Raw genomic sequence first — 13,637 nt, 5'->3', positions numbered from 1 at the left:
GAATATTAGCAGCATTAGTTGTGGTGTCCCCAAATTGGAAACTACTCACATGTTAGTCAGCCGAAGAATGGATAAGTCAAATGTGGTGTTTCCATAAAGTGGAATGTTACTTGGCAATAAAAAGAAATGAAACATTGATGTAGAAGTATCGATAAATTTCACTAGCTGCTGGTACATGGATGAACCTTGAAAACGTGATGCTAAGTGAAAGCCAGACACAAAAGGCCACATAGTGTATGATTCCATTTATAGGAAATGTCCAGAATAAGCAAGTCTACAAAGACTGAAAGATTAGTGGTTGCCTCAGGCTAGAGGGAAGGGGGCAGGGGTGAGGAGGAGTGACTGCTCATAAGGAAGGGATTTCATTGTGGAGTGATGAATGTGTACTAAAATTGATTGTGGTGGTGGTCGCACAACTCTGTGACTATGTTAAAAACCACTGAATTGGTTACTTTAAATGCTGTTAGAAAACAAAGCAGTCTATCTGGAAATTCTTGGAGACACCCAACTTAGTGTGAACCACAGCTGACAAACCTTCCCTCTAGGGTGGTAGATGCACAAGCCATCTTCCCGTAGTTTAGAGGCTTTACGGTGGAAAGGGGGAGTTGTCCTCATGGCCCAGTAACATGCAGAAAAAGCAGTAAGAGGAAACATTTCAGGGGAACAGATGAAATCTCAAATAGAATTTGAGAATTACTTCTCAGAATGGGTTGCCCGGTGAGGTAGCTAGCTCATGTGATTAAAGGTCTTCAAACAGATACAGCTGCAGCTTGCTAGGGATGGTAGAGAGGGAACTGAAGTGGTAGGAGTAGGCTCTCAGAAGCCTATTGTTAACTATCCAGAAATCTTGCTAGCTAGGTGTAAACCTTTGGAGAGCCTGACCTCAGCAATGATGGGAGTGTTTACACCCTGGAAACCGGCAATTGCTACACATCATCTGCTTTTGCTTTTTTTTTTTTTTTAAATCTTGGCTCACTGCAACCTTCTGGGTTCAAGTGATTTTCCTGCCTCAGCCTCTCAAGTAGCTGGGATTACAGGCGCCCACCACCATGCCTGTCTAATTTCTAAAATTTTAGTAGAGACGGGGTTTCACTATATTGGCCAGGCTGGAAGGATTTTGCTTTTTATTTACTTATTCATTGTCCTAGACAGGTGTTTTATTGGAACACCTCTGATTTATACTCCAATGGGTATCTCTGTGTGCTCACCTGCCTTCAGATATTCCCAGATCCACCTCCCAGCCCAATGGGAATTCCTTCCCTGCTGTGTTCCATGTCTAAATCAGTCCTAGCGTCCTCCATAAACTGTTCCTGAACCACCTCCCCTCCCCCTCCACCCCGTCTCATTTGGTAATTACCACTTGCTAAGAGTCAGCTGTGGGCTGCGTTCTTTAGTTACACTGTCCCATTCAGTTCTCATCCTTGAGGTGGATGGCAGAGTCTCCCTGCTTTACACAAGAGGCTCAAAGAGGTGAGGAGCTCACGAGGATCACAGGCCCTGCCCAGCCTGAAGCCCGTATCTGTTTATTACACCATGGAATGAGGAGTGAGGAGTTCTCCCAGCCCCAATTGCCTGAAGCCCACATTGTGTTCTTCCCTCTTACATCTCTCCCAGAACCGGGAAATTCAGGGTAAGGTGTCCTCTGGCATCAGCTGTTCTTTGGCCCCAGTGACTTTCTCTGGTTTCTGCTCTGGTGGCTTTGTGACAGCTGTGAGAGAGTGGGGTGGGGGGTCCCAAAAAGTCCCCTGGAGCTGATTCTTCGGATGCCCAATTGAATCTATTCCTGAGGCTAGACTCATCTTGATGACCTTCCAACATGGGGCTCTCAGGCTTCTGAACTAACTTTAAAATGACAAGAAAAAAGCAGCTGATGGTCATGGGGACGTGGCACTGGCAGAAGGAACAGGCCTAAGTGCCTTGGGCTCTGCTCCACTCCGCATTTCCTGGACTTGGGGCATGCTCTGGGACCCCGGGGTAAGTATGTGTGTATGCATGTGAGCTTTTTCTTTTGTTTTTGAATTAAATATCTCAGTGAAGTCTAGAGAAAAACTTTGCAATGCCCTAAGCACCCATAATTCAGCTTTGTTAATTCCTATCACTTTGCCATGTTTGTTTCAGATCTTTTGATTTGGTTTGATAAATAAATCGTTGCAGAACTAGTTGGAACCTCCTTTGTACCCCTCCCTGATCCTATCTTTTTCCTCAGCCCCAGGACAGCCATCTTCCTGAATTTGGTGTGTGCGTGTATCCACAAACAGGATATAAAACTGTGGTGCGTGTTTTAATGTACTTTATATAAATGTTTGCACTCCTTCTGTAATTTGCTTATTTCACTCAACATTAAGGTTGATTTTTTGGTTTGTTTTTCTTTGATTGCTTTTAAAACTTTTTCTTTTAACTTTTTGTTTTGACTTGATTTCAGACTTCCAGAAAAGTTACAGGAATAGTACAGTGAATTCCTGTTTGTAGACTCCTTTCACCAGATTCACCAATTGTTAACACTTGGTCACATTTTCTTGTGCGTTCTCTTTCTTTCACCCTCTCTAATTTTTTTCTTTTTTCTTTTTTTTTTTTTTTTTTGAGATGGGGTCTCACTCTGTCACCCAGGCTGGAGTGCAGTGGCATGATCACTGCTCGCTGCAGCCTTGATCTCTCTGGGCTCAGGTGGTCCTCCCACCTCAGCCTCCCGAGTAGCTGGGGCAACAAGCCCGCACCACCAAGCCTGGCTTCTAATTCTTTTCTAGATGATTTGAGAGTAAGTTGCAGACATTTTATCTCTTTACCCCACATACTTAAGTGGATATTTCTCAAAGACAAGGACCAAAATCAGGAAATTAACATTCATGCGATAAACAGAATTTTGAGATTTAACCATCTGTGTAGCCTTGATTCTGGCCCCCTCCCCTCCCTCCCCTTCTTCTTTTGAGACGTATTCTCACTCTGTCGCCCAAGCCAGAGTGCAGCGGCACACTCTCAGCTCACTGCAACCTCTGCTTCCCCAGTTCAAGCGATTCTCCTGCCTCAGCCTCCCAAGTAGCTGGGACTACAGGCCCACACCACCACACCTGGGTTCTAGTTTTTTTCTAAATGATTCGAAAGTAAGTTGCAGACATTTTATCTCTTTACTCCATATACCTCAGTGGGTATTTCTCAAAGACAAGAACCAAAATCAGGAAATTAACATTCATGCAATAAACAGAATTTTGAGATTTAACCATCTGTGTAGGATTGATTCCAGCCCTTTTCTCTTTCTATTTTTCTCTTTCTTTCTCTTTTCTTTGTTTCGTTTTGTTTTGTTTTTTGAGACATAGTCCCACTCTGTCGCCCAGGCTGGAGTGCAGTGGCACAATCTTGGCTCATTGCAACCTCCGCCTCCCAGGTTCAATCAATTCTTCTGCCTCAGCCTCCCGAGTAGGTTGGACTACAGGCACCCACCACCACACCCGGCTAAGTTTTGTATTTGTAGTAGACAAGTTTCACCAGGTTGGCCAGGCTGGTCTCAAACTCCTGACCTCAAATGATCCACCCATCTTGGCCTCCCAAAGTGCTGGGATTTCAGGCATGAGCCACCGCACCCGGCCCCTGGCCATTTCTTTTATTAATAACTAATAGATGTACATATTTTGGGGGTACATGTGATCTTCTGACATGTAATATAATGTGTTACAATCAAATCAAGAGAATTGAGATATCCGTCACCTTAAATATTTATCTTTTCTTTATGCTGGGAACATTTAAATTATTCTTGTTGTTTTGCAGTATACAATAGATTAATGTTGACTGTAGCCACTCCACTGATTTATTGAGTTTCCTGCCTTTTAACAGCTATGTGATTATCTGGGATGGACTAAGTCACGCGTTATTTATCCATTCTCTTATGGTGGCCACTGGCTTTCTCCACTTTCTCTTTGTTGTAAATGCAGCAGCAGCGGCTGTCTGTAAACACGGGTGTCCAGGGAGTGGGGCTGCTGGAATCTGGCCTCCGGCATTTCTTCTCTTTTAAATGTTGACAGATCATCATAGTTGGCACAACTGTTTTTATTTTCGGGGGAGCTTTGCTCCTCCCCAGCCTCAGACCATCCCTCCTGAGGAGCAAGTGAGGAGCAGTTGGGGTGAGCAGGGCCTGCTTTGGGGAATGAGATAGATGTGCCTGGTGGACTAGGTTGGCAGGGTCCCCAAAGCAGTGAGTGCCCCTGGGAGAGAGGGCATGACCCTATGTGTGGTTGCTACATCCAGAAAAATGTGACATATTAGAGGTGTTGTTATGGGCCAGGTATTATCAGCTCCATTGTACAGATAAGAAAACTGTTGACCAGGTGAGGAGATTCAAGTCTGTCATCCCAGCACTTTGGGAGGCTGAGGAGGGCAGATTACGCGGTCAAGAGACCGAGACCATCCTGGCCAACATGGTGAAACCCTGTCTCTACTAAAAATACAAAAATTAGCTGGGCATGGTGGCACGCGCCTGTAATCCCAGCTACTCAGGAGGCTGAGGCAGGAGAATTGCTTGAACCTGGGAGGTAGAGGTTGCAGTGATCCGAGATGGCACCACTGCACTCCAGCCTGGTGACAGAGCAAGACTCTGTCTCAAAAGAAAAAAAACTGTTCGTTTAAGATGATTTTTATTCATTTTATTATTATTACTATCGAGACAGGGTCCTGCTCTGTCACCCAGGCTGGAGTGCATTAGTGTAAACACAGCTTACTGCAACCTTGACCTCCTGCCTCAGCCTTCTGTGTAGCTGGGACCACAGGTACACACGTAGGTGCCCAGCTGATTATTTAAATTTTTTGTAGAGATAGTGTCTCACCACTTTGCCCAGGCTGGTTTCAAACTCCTCAACTGTACTAGTCCTCCCACCTCAGCCTCCCAAAGTGCTGGGATTATAGGCATGAGTCATGGTGCCTGGCCTATTTAAGATGCTTTTTTTTTTCTTTTTTGAGAGAGTCTCACTCTGTTGCCCAGGGTAGAGTGTAGTGGTGAGCTCTCAGCTCACTGCGGCCTCTGCCTCCCTGGTTCAAGTGATTCTCCTGCCTCATCCTTCCAAGTAGCTGGGATTACAGGCATGTGCTGCCATGCCCAGCCAATTTTTGTATTTTTAGTAGAGACGGGGTTTCACCATATTGGCCAGGCTGGTTTCAAACTCCCGACCTCAGGTGATCTGCCTGCCTCAGCTTTCCAAAGTGCTGGGATTACAGGCGTGAGCCACCGTGCCTGGCCTATTTCAGATGATTTTAAATCATGTTAGTGATGCATGATTATACAAATTTGAAACAAACCACCTTATTTCTCTAAAATAACTCGATATCTTACATAGGCTTCTGGAAATGATTTCTATGTCACTGTGTGTGTTTGTATGTATTCCCAAGTGGAATAATGAACATTATTGAACACCCTTTCTTTACCATGTACTGCAAGGATATGTAAACATGCATTTTTTTTTTTTTAACTTTCAAGAGCTGGAAGAATAGAGTGGTTTAGAAGCATAGACTCTGGAGCCAGATTGCCAGGGTTTGAATCCCAGTTCTGCCACGTATTGGCTGTGTGACCTTGGGGGAATTATTTAACCTCTCTGTGCCTCTGTGTCTTCATCTTTACATGACACCACTAGGTGTAGCATAGGTATATTTGGTTCCTAGGGTTGCAGTAGCAAGTTACCACTAACTTTGTAGCTTAAAGCAGCAGACATTTATTTTCTAATGGTTCTGAAGGCCAGAAATCCAAAACCAAGGTGTCAGCTGGGCAGGTTGCATCTGGAGGGTCTAAGGGAGAATCTGCCCCATACCTCTCTCCCGGCTCCTGCTGGTTGCCGTCCACCTCTGGCACTCCTTGGCTTGGGACATCATAACTCCAGTCTCTGCCTCTGCCTTTACACGGACCTCATCTGTTTCTCCCTGTGTCTTTCCTTCTTATAGGGATACTTCTCGTTGGATTTAGGACCCACTTTAAATTTAGGTTGATCTCATCTCAGTAGCCCTAAATTATATCTGCAAAGATCCTTTTTTTCCAAATAAGGTCACATGTACAAGAACTGGGGTTAGGATTTGGACATACCTTCTGGGGAGACACAAATCAACCTCCGAGGCTGAATCAGGCGGGTGTGAGGATGACTGAATTAACCGGCTCTGGGGGCCCACAGTGGGCACCGTGCGGTGTGGACTATGAATTCACGACACAGGCAGGTTGCTGTCCTGGCTGGCATCCCCAGGGCCCCTGCACTTCCTCTGTGTACTCATGATGCTTTGTCCTGCAGGACCAGGTCAGCCTGTCGCATTTATCACCAGAGCCACACTGGCTTCTACTGGCCCGAGAGCCCTCTAAGGCCAGGACCAGGCCTCTCCATTCCTGTAGACCCCTTTTGCCTGGCTGAAGCTGGAAGGTCACCCTGCCTTGAGTCAGGATGGTAGGTGGGGTAGGGATGGCCTTTTCCGGTCCTCCCCTTTTGTCACATACTCTCCCCAGCTCCCGGTGTGTTCTGGCCAAGTCTATATAAGAAGTGAGGCTGCGCTGAAACTCTCCGAGCTGCTTCCCTAGGGCTGACATAAGCTGGCACCCAGTGGAGCTGGGAGACTTCTGTGTCTTCCCCCCACTCCTAACAGGCAGCCTCCAGCCAGGGCCCCACACCCCAAGCTGCCATCCTCACCACTCTGTCCCCACACTTGGTCAGCCCCTTGGGCCAGCTCTTCACCCTGAAGCCGAGCTTCCCCCTTGTACCCCGCAGGCTGAATAGGCCCGAATGCAGGCACAGGCACTGTGCCCAGGAGCTGTGCATACCCCAGGCCAATTCCCACCCTCCTTTAGGGAGCTGATGAGAAAATCCTTGTAGAAGCTGAGAGGCTGTCCTGCAGCCGAGGGGCTGGGGTTTTCTGGGGTGTCTGCTGGCACATCAGGCAGGATGGTCTGGGTGGATGTCCGGTGGCAGCCGTAGGACCAGAAGCTTGTGGCCCTGCTGCTCTGAGCTCATTGCTCTATTCCCTATGAGTGGGAGAAAACCTGTCGTGGAGGAATTTCTGTGTCTGGTGGAGCTGCTCCAAAGCTTCCAAGGCTCTAACAGCAAGCGCCTTTCATTATCCAAGGTCCCGGTTCTGCCTTTACAGGGTCCTTGGCAGAGTTGGAGTTCAGCTGGTGAGAGGGAGGGTGTGGGTGTCGGAGAGGCTGGCTCTGCCAACAGATGGCTGATCGGATGCCGGGTGGGCTTAGCGACAGTTCCTGGCTGCTGGAGCTCCTGTGGCCAGGCCAGTTGATGAGAGTCATCACAGCTCTAAAACAAAGCCTGCGTGTTACCTGCTCTGGCACTTTCATCTTTGCCATCCTGCCCCAAGTGCCATGCTTGGCACAGACATTTTGCAATCGGAAATGGACACCCAGGAACTCGAAGGACCCATGGCAGCTGCCTGGCTCTGCCACCCTTTTTTGGCCTGGACAGAGAAGATGCCATGTTACTTTGTTCCTTAAGGGCCCTGTTGCTCCAGGGACACAGTTCAAGGTCCAGACTTCCCTAACTCCAGCTGTTCCCTCTCTAACTTCTAGACATTGCTCGAAGCCAAGGGGCTGCAGCCTTTGACCTCTTTCTTACAGATTCTTCTCCATCCTAAGATCCTTGCATCTGCCTATGAGCAGGTCTCTGGGAGGCCTGAGCAGGCATCCGGGAGGGCCATGGTTCCAGCCACATGGACCACCCAGAGTGAACGGAGAGCATTGTGAGGGTTGGGCGGTGGGTAGAAAGCAGAGGCTTAGGGGCCTGTGTCCTCTCTGGTGCTCGAGTCTGAGCCCCCAGGCTGCCCTTTCAGCACTCAGCGATCCTGGGCCTTAGTGTCTTTTCACAGGGTGGGAAGGGATCCTCCCAGTGGTTTGTTTCTGTGTCCGTGCCAAGCCACGCCACGTGGTTCCTAGGCACTTGAAATTGTGGGTTACCCTGGGGCCAGATGTTGGGCGCAAGACAAGCAACACACAGATGTGGGCTGCAGTCATGTCAGTCAAATGTGCTGAGTCCTAAAATCACTTTAGTGATTTCAGTCCTAAAAGGCTTTAAAGTGAGAGAACTGTAGTAGTAAGAGGAAGAGAAGCATTTATGACTAGGGGGTTGGAAGGATGGAAAAGTTGTACCACTTACTGAATGGTGTGTCAGGCACCATGCTAAGTAGTTGACAACTCATGATATTTTCCCAGTAACCCTCTTAAATAAAGACAGCTGTGATGTTTTTACTTCTTTTTATTTTTGTTTATTTATTTAGTTATTTATTTTTTGGAGACAGGGTCTTGTTTTGTTGCCCAGGCTGGAGTGCAGTGAGGCGATCTCGGCTCACTGCAGCTTCCACCTCCAGGCTCCAGCAATCTTCCTACCTTAGCCTCCTGAGTAGCTGGGACTACCTGCTCACACCACCATGCCTGGCTAATTTTTAAAAAAGTTTTGTAGAGATGAGGTCTCCCTGTATTTCCCAGGACTGACTTCAAGTTCCTGGGCTCAAATAACCTTCCCTGCCTTAGCCTTAATCCCAAAATGTTTGGATTGCAGGCATGAGCCACAGCGCCCAGCGAATTATGTTTTTACGATAGTTAAACCAAAGCCCAGAGAGGTAAAGTATTAATAACTGGCCAGAGGTCGCACAGCCTGCATTCAAACCCAAGGTGCAGCAGGCAGGCCTCATCTGAAGGGGCTGTAGGGATGGGAAGAACTGTTTTCCCAACAGTCCACCATTAAAAATATAAAGCATGCAGAAGACTTGAAAGAACTTTGCAGTAAACACCCACACACCCACCAGTAACCCTCAATGTTTTTCTCTATTTGTTTTGTTACATATCTCTACCCAACCGTGAATGCACCTGACTTTTTAATGTATTTCATAAAAAGTTGCAGACCACCCCTGAAGGCCAGCATGAATAACTAGAGTTAACCAGAGTTCAGTATTTAGTTATGATTATCTTTTATTGTTTTGGTGTAAACTTTGCATGTGACAAAAGTAAATGCACACATCTAAGTGTACTGTTTGAACTTCGTGTAAGTGGGTTCGTGCCATGTGTACTTCTCTGCATTTGGCTTCTTTGACTCAGCATAAGGCTTCTGAGATTCATTCGTGTGGTTGTACGTATGGGTAATTCCTTTTTATTGCTGACTACTGGCCTGTTGTGTGGACATGCCACCATTTGTTTATCTATTCTGCCACTGATGGACACTGGAACCAGGTGGTATTGAGCTATTAGGAGGAGAGCTGCTGTGATCATTTGTGTGCAAGTCCTTCTGGATGTAGTATACTTTCATTTATCTTGCGTATACATGTAGGAGCAGAATTACTGGGGCATAGGATAGGTATGTGTTTAGGTTTATTAAAAAGTGCCGTATCTTTGTCTAAAGTGGTTGTACCAATGGACGTTCTCCCCAAAAGTGCACTGGCATTCTGATCACTTCCCATCCTCACCACTACGCGATGTTGTCAGTCATTTTAATTTTAGCCATTCTAGTGGTTGTGCCGTGGTATCGCATTGTGGTTTTAATTTGCATTTCACCTAATGACTAATGACTTTGAGCACTTTTTCACCTGCTGGCTGTCCGTTTGTATGTCTTCTTCTTTGAAGTATCTGTTCAAATCTCTTGCCCATTTTAAACATTGATTTGCTTGCTCTCTGTTGGATATATGTTTTGTAATTTTTTCCCCCAGCCTGATGGGCAGAAGTCATAAATTGTGATGTGGTCTAACTTAATCTGTTTTTTCTTTTACGATCATTGCTTTCTGTGTCTGGGCTAATACGTTTGCCTACCAGGTGGAAATAGTCTTGGGAGAAGAAATAGACCCTGAAGGAGGAGGTGCAAGTAGACAGAGCAGCATGGGCACCAGCTCCGGGTGGAGAAATTCGGGTTCTGTTGGGTGATGAAGGGCAGCCCTTTGTAGGGGGTGTCTGGGGTTGAGGGGCAGAGGCCCAGAAAGGGAATGCCTTCAACATTAGGGGACTGACTGAATTCTTTAGCCAGTGGAATCCATTGAAAGTTTTAGAGCAGGAAGGGATGTGATCACAAGACAGTGAGATGTACAGGCCTCGTGATGCTGGAGCCCTGGGCAGTTTTCACTCGGTCACCCTGAGGGCAGCAGCCTCGAGCCTCAAGGTGCAGGTGGGACTGCCGGGCTGGGAACCAGGTTTATTTCTGGGAATTCTTGCAGCCCGTCCTGGGCCCTGAGACCACCCAGGTTGCCCCAGATCTTCATGGGCCCATTGACTCTTGCGAAGGAAGCCCGAGCGCTGGTCTAGGCGTGTAGCTAGCTGGCAGCCCAGCCTCTCCTCCCAGCCCTGGGGAATGCTTGTACATGTGGATTTAAGGCCACCTCTCCCCGTGGCTCCAGATGCTCATGGGGCCCTCCCCCATCCCCTCTGCCCTCACCTCCGCCCACTCTCACCCTTCTCTCTCTCTCTCCTTGCGCTTGTTCAGGGAGCAGGAACTGGAGGCTTGGGAGTCTGCTTTTCCTTCTGCCTGGAAATCTCTTGCCCAGATACCTACATCCAGGCGTTTCGTCCGCAGTCACTTTTTCCAGGCGTCTTCCCAGGCTGTGCAGTTTGGAACTGTCCCCATCCCCGGACCCTTTCCTCTTCCTCTGTGATGGTATTACCATCCGACATCCTCTAGGCACACATTTGCCTTGTTTATTGCCCGGCTCCTACCCTAGAATGTCAATACCATGAAAGGCTTATTTTTTTTTTACTCTTGTTCACTGCTCTAACCTGTGCCTGGAACAGCATCTGACATTGGCAGGCCCACAGAAACGGCACAGCCCAACTGAGTGAGAGGCCCACTCCCTCATTACTCCCAGAACCTTTGTGTTTGATGGCAGCTTTGGTTCTGCAGGTGAAAAAAAATGAGGATGAGCCCAGGGCACACCTAGGGCCACCAGCAAATGGGGGAATCTTCCCTCTCCCAGTCCCCATGGTACAGATGAGGAAACAGACCTTGAGAGGGAAAGGACTTGGCCAAGTGCTAAGCCGTATTCGCGGCAGAGAAGAAATGGAAGTCGATTGCCCTCACTCCCTGTTATTAAAAGTCCTAACTGGCCTGGGGGAGGCTGGGGGCCAAGCAGCGATGTTTAAGGATGATTATAATATCTTTTGGTGCCAGAAGATATATCTCTGTGTCTCCCAAGTGGGGTTGGAGGAACTGCAGCCCAAGTGTTTTCTTTTCTGGGAAATTCAGACCTCCATCATTTTAACTTTTCCCAAACGAGATACTGGGACCACACTCAGGGCCTGGGAAGTGGTTACATCGGTATCAGCCAGGCCACCCTGGCCTTGAGCTCCAATTGAGACTGTTCAGCCCCAGCTCCACAGCCATGGACTTCCACAGAGCCATCCGACTCTGGTCCCACCAGCCCCAGGATTGCTGCCATTTCCCAGGACACTCATGTTTTCCTGGTGACCTGGCTCCTTCTGCTGTGTAGGCTGCAGGCTGTGGACCGGGAGGGGAAATCCATAGGCAGCCGGGAGCACACATAATATTTGTGAGAGTCAGGGCTCCCCAGAGAATGTGGCAGGGAACTTTATCCCAGGGTGCAGACAACTTAACACTGACCTTCACACCCCCTTCTTCATGACAGGCAGTCCCAGTCAGTTCTCTCAGAAACCCACTGCTCCAAACACATAGCACTGCTGGCCTGACCCCTCTGCCACCCTGGGACCCCCGGTACCCCTCAGCCCTGCCCTCGGGCGGTTCCACTTTCCTGTGCCTTTTTACAGGGCTTACCTAGGCCTCGTCCACCTGCCCCAAGAGGCTCCTTATAGCACATGCCCTGGATGCTTCAGGAACCAACACCAGCCTTGATCCCTGGCATCCCTGGGCAACATCACAGAGACACAGGGCAAGATGGAAGGCACCACCCACAGCTTCATAGCTTCCTGAGTACCCTCCTCTGTCTGATGAAGGTTTTCACCCCTGCGGATACCATAAGAAACTTGATGCCTTAGTAGGAGGCAGGAAGACCTTACAGCCCACATGACTGAGGATGTGAGGCTCCGAGATGTTGTTCCTCCTTTTCAGGAATCAAAGCCAGCCTGTGTGTGTTGGGACGGGGAAGGCAAATGTGAGGGTCTTGGGGAGGGTCTGGGATCTCTTAAACCAGACAGAACTATGAACAGTAGGCAGTGCCGTTTCCCAGGGAACTCCTCAGCTTGATGCTGCTGTTTCCTGGGTCTGCGATCCTCCTCCCCACACCGTGCTGTGTTGACACATCCTCATCCTGGGGCTCAGACACTGTTGACTGGGAATGGGTAAGAAGGGACTTTTTAGAACTGTCCTATGCCAGCACCATCGAGTGGAAATCTAATGCAAGCCACATACGTCGTTTTAAATGTTGTAGCAGCCATAATAAAACAGGTAAAGTAATTTTAATAGTGTTTTATTTAACCTGACACATTTAAAACATTATCTTGCCGGGCGCGATGGCTCATGCCTATAATCCCAGCACTTTGGGAGGCTGAGGGAGATGGGTCACTTAAGGTCAGGAGTTTGAGATCATTCTGGCCAGCATGGTGAAACCCCATCTCTACTGAAAAAATATAAAAATTAGCCGAGTGTGGTGGTGCACACCTGTAATCCCAGCTACTTGGGAGGCTGAAGCAGGAGAATCGCTTGAGCCCAGAAGTCTTTGGAATGAAATCCTACGTATATTTTGTGCTTACAGCACGTATCAATTCAGACAAACCACTTCTAATAGCTCAATAACCACTTCTGGCTAGTGGCTACGGCAGTGCAGATCTTTCTGTCTTGACCTGGGTGGTAGTTACTCAGGTGTAGACATATGTAAAAACGTGGCTAGCTGTAGACTCAAGATGTGTGCATTTCACTGTGTGTGTTACTCTTTAAAAGTTTTTAAAAATCTTCTTCAAGGCTCTGCTCGAATGCCACCCATTTTCCTGAACCCACCCCGGGATGCAGCTAGCTGCTGCTTTTGCGCTATGCTTGTCATATTTCTACTTGTACTGTGGTTGTGTCTCGCCTGTTTTCCTATAAGCACCCTAAGATAAAGACCACATTTTGTTAATTTTTTTTTTAAATTACCCAAAGGGGCACTGACTACCTAATGCCGAATAAGTCAGCATGGCTGAATGGAATCCCTAGGTGTGGTTAACCCTCTCCGGGCCGGCTGCAAGATGGCTGATCATTTGATTCTGTTTTCCAGTCCCATTCCAGTTGTTGGCAAAGGAGAGGAAGAGGAAGAGGAGGATGGCATGGGGCTTTGTCTGCCGGCCACCCTGAAGAACTGCCTTCCTCACCGCCGGGGCATCAGCATCCTGGAGAAGCTCATCAAAACATGCCCGGTGTGGCTGCAGCTGAGTCTGGGCCAGGCAGAGGTGGCCAGGATCCTGTACCGGGAGGCGGCCGGGGTGAGTCGGAGAGCCTCCCCCTTGGTAGCACACCCACCGTGAGAGACTTAGGCATGCTCCACACCTACCCTGACTCCCACGTGGAAGCAGCTACCATGCAGACAGCTACCTGTGTGTTTCCCTTTCCTACATGTGTCAGTTTTTTGGCCACCATATTTTTCCAGAACACAGGCATGGGAGGCTACTGGGAGGCCTGTTTTCTGCACTGGGGAGCAGGTGTTCATGGCTGGAGAGGAGGGAGTGGGTGGCTTACAGGTTCTCTGGGCATTTGGGC

At 48.3% G+C, this 13,637-nt stretch overlaps 1 protein-coding gene across 2 annotated transcripts in view; it reads left to right on the top strand.

The window, feature by feature from the left end:
* RIN3 (Ras and Rab interactor 3) overlaps positions 1 to 13,637 on the top strand; it is a 184,338-nt gene that overhangs the window by 29,372 nt on the left and 141,329 nt on the right. For both annotated transcript variants that reach the window (XM_074393455.1, XM_003939845.4), the window contains exon 2: positions 13,159 to 13,363. In XM_074393455.1, coding sequence (XP_074249556.1) covers positions 13,159 to 13,363 — 205 coding nt within the window. The remainder of the gene's footprint in view (positions 1 to 13,158; positions 13,364 to 13,637) is intronic.

This window comes from Saimiri boliviensis, chromosome 2, assembly GCF_048565385.1.
Source record: "Saimiri boliviensis isolate mSaiBol1 chromosome 2, mSaiBol1.pri, whole genome shotgun sequence".
In the NCBI taxonomy this organism is placed as follows: domain Eukaryota; kingdom Metazoa; phylum Chordata; class Mammalia; order Primates; family Cebidae; genus Saimiri; species Saimiri boliviensis.
The sequence above is the reverse complement of the archived record's forward strand: the minus strand, read 5'-3'. Positions and strand labels throughout refer to the sequence as shown.